The sequence below is a fragment of the Phalaenopsis equestris genome, unplaced genomic scaffold (genome assembly GCF_001263595.1).
Source record: "Phalaenopsis equestris unplaced genomic scaffold, ASM126359v1 Scaffold000123, whole genome shotgun sequence".
NCBI lineage: Eukaryota > Viridiplantae > Streptophyta > Magnoliopsida > Asparagales > Orchidaceae > Phalaenopsis > Phalaenopsis equestris.
In genome coordinates this window covers 123761-132089 of record NW_018164565.1, presented here as the reverse complement: position 1 = coordinate 132089, position 8329 = coordinate 123761, and the positions used below count along the sequence as shown (strand labels likewise).

At 36.3% G+C, this 8329-nt stretch overlaps 1 protein-coding gene across 6 annotated transcripts in view; it reads right to left on the bottom strand.

Annotated features, from left to right (window-relative positions):
- Positions 1–3273, bottom strand: part of LOC110021176 (ribosomal L1 domain-containing protein 1-like) — a 24513-nt gene extending 21240 nt beyond the window's left edge. For all 6 annotated transcript variants that reach the window (XR_002293621.1, XR_002293622.1, XM_020719567.1 and 3 more), the window contains exon 1: positions 2288–3273. Coding sequence is in view for 4 of the 6 variants with exons in the window: in XM_020719567.1 (XP_020575226.1) it covers positions 2288–3195 (908 nt within the window). In the remaining 2 variants the exon portion in view is untranslated. The remainder of the gene's footprint in view (positions 1–2287) is intronic.
- Positions 3274–8329: the final 5056 nt, after the last annotated feature.

Genomic DNA, 8329 nt, shown 5'->3' with positions numbered 1-8329 from the left:
TATATATGTATATATATATGTATGTATATATGTATATATATATATACGCGATAAGGAATGTCATCCTTAAAGCGAGAAGATGGCATGGCATCACCTCGATCCATATACTTTTCAAAAAGGTATCCAAAATTGTTCGCATTCCAACCAAATTCGGCCTATCAAACAACTATGCCCGCTCAATTATAGACTTATATGTATAGTCATTTTGTCTTTCTTAGATTAACTAAAGCATTGCATATTGATAATAATTTCTTACCAGATTCATGAGGCTTTTAGAGTGTTAAGGGGGTTGGTTAGGCTATCCATTGATCTTAAACATTCGAAACTAGTGGGGGCATGTTTTAATGGTTGCTTGATTACAAATATATTGGCTGAAACTAATTTTTGAAGCTAGGAAAGAAAAGAGAGGCATGTCTTTAAGACATGTTCAACTAAAAGGGTGACAAAGGAGATGAGTTCTAAGATTTGGGCTCAGTCCTAGCTCATCGAGTCAGAACAATCATGGACTCACCAATCAAGTTTGATGAAGAAACCTCGCTGATAGAGCTCGAGGTAGGCAAACTCTCCAAGCTGGGGCAAGAGCCTTTATAACCTAGCGACAAGGCTAACTCGAGTGCTTATCACAAAAAAGCATCGATTGCTGCTTTAGAAGAACTCCATCTACACCGATACCGGCTAATTAGGCCAAACAAGCCATCTACGACAAGAGATGTACTCCGATATACCAAAAAATCTGGCAACCCCTCCAACAAGTTGGATGCCCAAACCAAATATGTATCAAGGCTAAAAGACTTCTATATTCATTTGTACATATTATATTTACATACCTCATTCTATAGCATTTCCAATAGCACTCAAAACCCTATATCCCTACCAACCAAAAATGAATGCCGGGGATAGTAAAGGGTTCGATATCTTTTATTCATTTTCCGTCTACTTTACCATTATAACAACCTGAGCCATATTTTTGTGGATTTTCTTTCTCTAATCTTTTTTCTAGTTTTTCTCATTACTTCTAAATTTGGTAAAGTGCTAGAATAACCCATGGGCAAATCTAGATTCAACCGCATACTTATGATATTTGTGGAGTAGGTGTATTCTCCAATTATAATCGACAAATGTTTTATCCGAAAGAAGTTATAAATAAGCTTTATTTAGTAATGTATTAATCACAAAACCCATCTAATTAATAAACAAACAGATTAAATTTATTTGATCATCTAACTATAGATTTCATAGAGGTTGATTTACTGGTAGGTAGATTTAGGATTCAATGGCATGGCTTGCACTGCTTGATGAACTATGACGAAATTAGGTTATCTTAAGTCCATAAAATAATAACTAAGACAACAAATAAAGGTTAGAATTATAATTGAAAGTCGACTATCTGATTATGCATCCTCATCAGAGGTAAGGCAAGGAGTACAACTAAGAATTTCTCTTTTTTTCTATGTATTACTCTTTATTTGGCATTTTTAATCCACTTTCAGAGGTATTTTGGGTGTTTATTCTTTTTTAGAAAAAAAAAGGCAAATAATCCGAGTCAATTATGACATAGGACCATCTTTTTACAGCAAAAAATGGATCCATGGAAGATTTTCACTGTTATTCTCAATTTTTTTGTAAGAAAATACGATAGGGGAATTTTGATAATTTTAAGAAATCAGAATTTTAAAATATTGAATATTTTAATTGAAATTTGTGCATGAGTGGTATGTAGAATTCTAGCAACCACAAAAAAATTACAAAGAATTCGGCTTTGAAACTTTTACAACATATGGGTATATTGGTTGGAGGAGATTTCCACTAGTTATTTATCAGTTTGGTCCAAGACCAAAAGAGGCCTAACCCTAAGATACGTAACAGAAATAGTTTTAAAGCTTGAACAACTTATCCTCTTGATATGTCCTTTCGATTATGATTCAAATGGTTCACAATATGTACTGAGGAATCAACAAGAAAAGTACATGTGTACAACTGCAAAAATAAAAGCATCATAAATTCTATACTGTAAGCTAAATTGAATTATTCTCAAAATAGCACAACAAAAAAGCATTTTGATGTTTGAACCTCCACGAAAAAGAACGGTCATTGCAAGTATGTAACACCATCGACTGTTTCAACAGTTGAAACAAATTAACACTCAGCCATAAGAAATTATCAGAACAAAATTAAGTAACAGAACATGCAGGAGACAGAACTCCAGTAGAATGTCTTCTCTCGTAACCTATCCAAAATGAATTGCAACCAAATTTGCAATCAAAAGGATTTCATGCAAGACATTTACCTGCCAACACCATATCTCAAAATCTTCTTTTTGACATTACCGACCTCTCCACCATCCCTTGCTCTCTTCCATGTCACTATCTCAGCCCTCCTCTCTACCTTTCTATGCTTCTCATCCTCCATTCCTTCTTCTTCTTCACTGACCTCATTCCCGTCGTCATCATCATCACCCACCTTCTTATGAGACCAATTACTCTTCTCATAAATCGGCAAAGCCAGCGACTCTGATGTTTTGAGATGAAACCCCATAACGTTCGACCATTTCCGTGGAACATTCCGGACCACCCCATCCACCGTTGCCATCAAATTGTCGACAATCTCATCGCTTTCCTGCGACGCTCTCCCCACCCTAATGCCGCTGCACGTGCCGGGGCCAAGATTAAGCACCGTCGAGAAGCACACTTGCCTCACATACTCAGGCCACACCTTCCGCGTGAAATCCACCTCCACCAGCATACTCCGCTTCCTCTTCTTATTCTTCCCCTTTTCAAAGCTACACAGACGCCTTGCGATGCGGCGATCGGCAAATAGAAGTTCGCCGGTGAGAAGTATTCCAGAGCGAAGATCTGAGAGGGTAAGGATTTGGTTGATTGGGAGAGAGAGAGAGCAGACGAGGTCGCGAGCGGAGGATACTGTGAGGGGCGAGTTGGGGCGCTCGTCGAGTATGAGATAGACGGTGGAAGAGTCGTGGAGAGGGTGGGGAAGGGGAATGCGGTAGGGTTTGCAGTGGAGCTTGTGTGGGGTTTTGGTGAGGGAGAGGATGAGGTGGATGAAGTCGTCGTGGCGAGTGGCGGCCAAGTTGTGAGGATTTTGTTGGGCTCTGATCCATTTGAGGAGGGAGTCGACGGCCCTTGAGGCTGCTGCACGGCTTACGCGAGAGCGAGGTGATGATTGTGGCGCGTTTGGCATGGTGGCGTAGGTTTTGCTATGGAAGCGGACGAACCTTTAGGTCGGAAACGCTGTGCTCTAGGATGCATGCACGGTCGTAACCGGCCTGTAAAAATTGATGTTTTAGTGTGAGATAAATAAATATTTAAGAATTGGGTCTTGTGTATGTAAATTATTTTTTAAAATTATGGGATTCGCATACATAATTTAATTTAATGTTTTTATATTTATATATTTAATATTATACATCGAAAAATCAGTTTATTTAAGCAAGAGAAAAGCTCCAATATTAAATGAGTTATGGGCACCAAAAGTACATTCAATGTCTAGTGCTGACCTGATATATCATATTCGTTTGATGTGCCTTTGCAAGTGACAGATCGTGGAGCTCTTTGCCACTCGAAAGGAATTTGTGAGTATATTCTAGGTATGTAAGCATTCTTATGAGTTCCTCAGAATGAGTCTACTAACCTTAATCCTCAAGCGAGCTCTTCTTGTAAAACTCGCCTAGACTACCTGAGTTCTCATTCCAAACTCACAAGAGTTGTTTGAACATTCCAACCAAACTCATTGACAGCTACCTGGCTACACCATCAAGCTCGACGGGCACCTCTCCAAGGCAGAAAGAAGAAAAGTCCAGTCGATCAGCATATATATCGTCATTTATTAACGACATTATAATTCACAGCAATAGTCTTGTCGACAACGAGTCTACTTAGACTCGATACAACATGGCACATGACCTAATTTTATTATTTATTCTTTAGACACTTATATTGGTATATAGGTTTCTCAGTATATAAATAAAAAGAAAAGTGGGAAGAAGGGGATCTCCATTTTTGAAAATCTCTCAGCTTCTTCTCACTCCTTCAAGATCTCTCTCAGATTATATGAGTTCGCGAATTATACAGGATATAACGTTCCAAAATGATGCAAAATCAACATTTTAGGATGTTGAATCATTGAGAACATGAGATCTTCTATAATTTGTGAGCTCATGCAATCTGTTAGAGATCATGAAAACGTGAGAAGAAGCCAAGGGATTTTCTGAGAGGGAATTTTTAACCTTCAGGGGGAGTTTGCTTCCATGACGACTTGGGGGAATGCATTCTCCAGTAATCTTCTTTTTCATCTTTCTCTTTTTTCGTCTTTTGAGGACTCAGACATCTCTTCTCCTGGAATGTACAACTTGTCCTCGTTCACTTCTTCTACCTCTTCTAATGTTGGATCTAAGGCTCTCTTCAACCTAACTTGAGGTGGCTCTTCTCTAGGTGGTTGGACACTCTGTTGTTTTTGCCTATGCACCACTGAACCTGGTGATCCCATATGACTTCTCGAATGATTTTTGGAATGAATTATGAACTTCGCTCGCCTTACTTTATTTATCATCGTATTTATTTCTTCCTTGAATTTCTCCATCTGCTATGTCACAAATTCTCTAGTGCACTCCATCATTGTTTTTTTATTTCTCCTTGAAATAAAAGATCTCCTCACTAGATCTTAATATGGAGTTCCACGCTCGCCGCACTATTTAAGATAATGCGCATATCTAAAAATGAGTTTTTTAATTAACTAGAAAACCTAAATATTAAATGGGTCTCATGGGATTATCGGATCAAGCCCACTAGTTTTACATTCAATGTTCTAGCACCGACCCAATCTATTGTAATGTTTAGGCATACCTTTGTAAGTGACAAGCTGTAGAGCTCTTTGCTGCTCAAAAGGATTTTGTGAGTGTCTTTAATGTACGTCATTATTCCTACAATTTGCTTGAAACGAGTCTACCCAATATTAATTCTCAAGCGAGCTCTTCCACTCAAACTCTTCTACACAACCAAGTTCTTGTTCCAAGCTCACACGAGTTGGTCGGTCATTCCCACCAAAGTCATTAACATTTACCTGGTTGCACCATCAAGCTTGATGGACAACTCTTCAAGGAAATAGGAAGAGAGTTCCAATCTATTAACCTGCATATCTTCATTTATTAACAGCAAGACAATCCACACCAACGTCTTGTCGACAATGAGTCTGCCCAGGTTCCGTACTGCATAAGCCTGTAAACTAGTTTATGTTTTACTTTTTAGAACCCTGTGCGGGTACATAAGCTCCTCATTATACAAATAATAAGAAGGAAAAGAGTTTACTTTCAATCCTAGACACTAAAAAAAACTAATTATTTCGTCAAAACTGAAAAACTTAACTTAACCGACCAAGCTTGATAGGTTTTGTTCAATTTCAAAATTGGCTTTTGGTTTTTGGTTGTTAAACTTTAATATTTGGTTTTTGATTTTTTATTCGTTTTTAATTTTCACTCAACCAAACAAATCCAAAAACTTATATTTTATTAAAAGTTTTTATTATATCTTAATTTTATGTGGAATAAACTAAAAAAAATCAAAATTTTTATTATATGTAATATTTGATTGAAATAAATAGATGGTTCATGAAATCAAATCAATATTGTGGATAAGATGTGTAATTCGTAATACTTGTTTTTAGTCAAATTTCATTAAACAATTAAATTCCACTTTTTTCATTATTGAACCGTTTAAATAGAATTAAATTTTGGTTCGATCGGTTCAATTTTATCAAAATTTAGGTTGGTTCAGATTTTTTGGATTATGGATTTCGGTTGTAAACAATTCGACAGTTTTAAAACCTATTTATTCAAACCTACCAAATGCTCACCCCTAGGGGCCTCGATGCAGATTCACGCAAGTAAACTGATGAGATGTGGACCGAAGAGATATACTCGACCACAACAACAATTGGAGCGACCTAGTTAAAGGTTTATTGTCAAAAGTCAGAAAGGTTACAAGAGCCGCCTTAAGCCTCTGCATTAGAAATCACTCACTACGAGTATCTATGATTGAAATCATAGAACAATGAATTCTTCAATAGGCCTCCATCGATGAAGGTTGGGAGCTTCCATCAAAATCACAACAAATGTTGCACCCATTATCGTGAACACAAGCATGATACTTAAAAATTTTGCCACCTTCAAAATTTGATCAAAGAATTAATCTGAGCAAGGAAGTTGAAATTTGTTGCGCCAGAAGCACATACTCAAAAGTAAGGAAAGGCACCAGTAGAGACCAATCCTGATGAACTAGTGTCGGCTCTATTTTGGTTGTGGAGTTGCCCATTAGAAGCTGTCAGTCACCGGAATCGAAATCCCGTCGCCCGCTTCGGAGGGACATTTTAATTTATATATATATATATATATATATTTTGTTTTAGAAAAATATGAAATCAAAATGATCACATATCTTTCATAGTTGAAAATATTAGAAAAATATGAAATCAAACTGACCTCATATTTTTCATAGTTTAAATGAAAGAGTGATATACCTCAAACTCTCTATCAATCCCGAAAGATAAACACATGACTTGAGGGTGAGACTCGATCACATAAACTAAGAAGTATATGATGTCTGTTTGGTCTGCGAAACTGTTTTGTTTGCCTACAATTTTCTCTATTTAATATGAAGAATTAAATAAGGTTTATTTTAAGTTGGGTTCAGAAAAGCTTCCTATAAGAGCAAGCCTCTATAGTTAATTACATCCTAGATAACCGAAGTTACCTAAGAAAACTCTCGATAAAAATTAGGAAATATTATTTTTAAAGGAGTCAAAGGATATGACTTTTCAACGAAATCGGACAAAGAGGTGTGAAACGGGAATGTCTCAAATTTGAAACATTTATTGTGGAATCCAAAGGAGGAAAAGCTAGGGGATGTCACGACTCCAAAAGAGAACTTCGATGACTTCCCAGTCTATCTTATGGTTTGGCTTTAATTTAGAGGAGAAAATTATTTAAAATTTTTATTCTGCCAATTTTACTTGTTAGGGCTTACATTTGTGTGAAACGATCACACAAATAGCCTGGAACATGTGAGGATTTAGGTCATAACGAACGATGACCTCAGAAACCTAGGGCGAGTTAGGACTTATATTACACAACACAATTGTGCAAAGGCCTAAAGATGAATTGAGGATTTACGTTGCATAAGCAAACAACCTCGAAGTCCTATGGTTTTTTTGTTTAATTCTAAGAAAAGGAAATTGATTTAGCTGGGAAAGACATGTTTTGCTGTTGAAGATGGTCGTGTTGCCCACCATGCTAGCTCCAAGCTCCTCGCCGTGATGAATTCAAATTTTCTAGTGCGTCAAGTTACGATGTCAAATCAGGTGGCCCTATAGTTGTAGTTCTTTAAATATTTTATGGGGACATACTAAAGTTGATTACAACAACACCGGTTAGGATCTTACAGTTCCCTCGTTCCGACACCACTATTTTCTATTGGGTTCACTTAGTTCAGATGAATTTACTAAACTCAACTTAAGAAATTCCGTACTTTCATTTAGACCACGAGAAATCTCGTTAGCAATCGTAGGTTACCTCCTTCAAGGGATTCCCGATCATCCGATAGAGACATCTTAATTTAGTTACAATTATTGTTTTGTGATGTTTGTGATTAAATTTTGAGTTATCTTATATTTTGAATGTTGTGGAGGTGAATTTTATCTTGGTTGATTTAAATTTTTATTTTGTTTTAGTTTTGTGGCTATCCTAGCAGTTTTGGTTTTCATGCAGGGTGACGTCATTGTTTAACATGCAAGTTCGTAAGCATAAAAGTACAATGTAGAAAGTACGATAAAAGAAATCACTGTAAACTGTAAAAGTGTACATGGCGAGTCTTCTCATTCCACCACCTGAAAGTTACAGTACTTGCAAAGCACATGCATATATATATACAATTTTGTAAGAATTAAAGCATGCTTATAAAAAAAGTAGAAAATAGAAATTTAAAGTGTGTCTACCAGATCCTATGTTATAACTTAGTGGGTTTAAATTTTGAGGATGATTACATTAAGCAAATCATAATAAGTTCAGATGTCCAACAAGATTTTTAAGGGATTTTGAAGAAATCTCAGGTAATACTCTAAACATTTCATAGTCCCCGGAATTATCTTGAGTTTATTTTGATCTTATTATGTTTGCTATATAGTTCATCCATTCAATACCCTTATGCTCAATAAATTATGATGTTTTAGTTATCTCTTAACTGGGGTAACCATCATTTGATATCTTACTTAAGAATTATATGGGTAAAGACCCTTAAAGGCAATTTAATTTTAATTAATTAAAGAA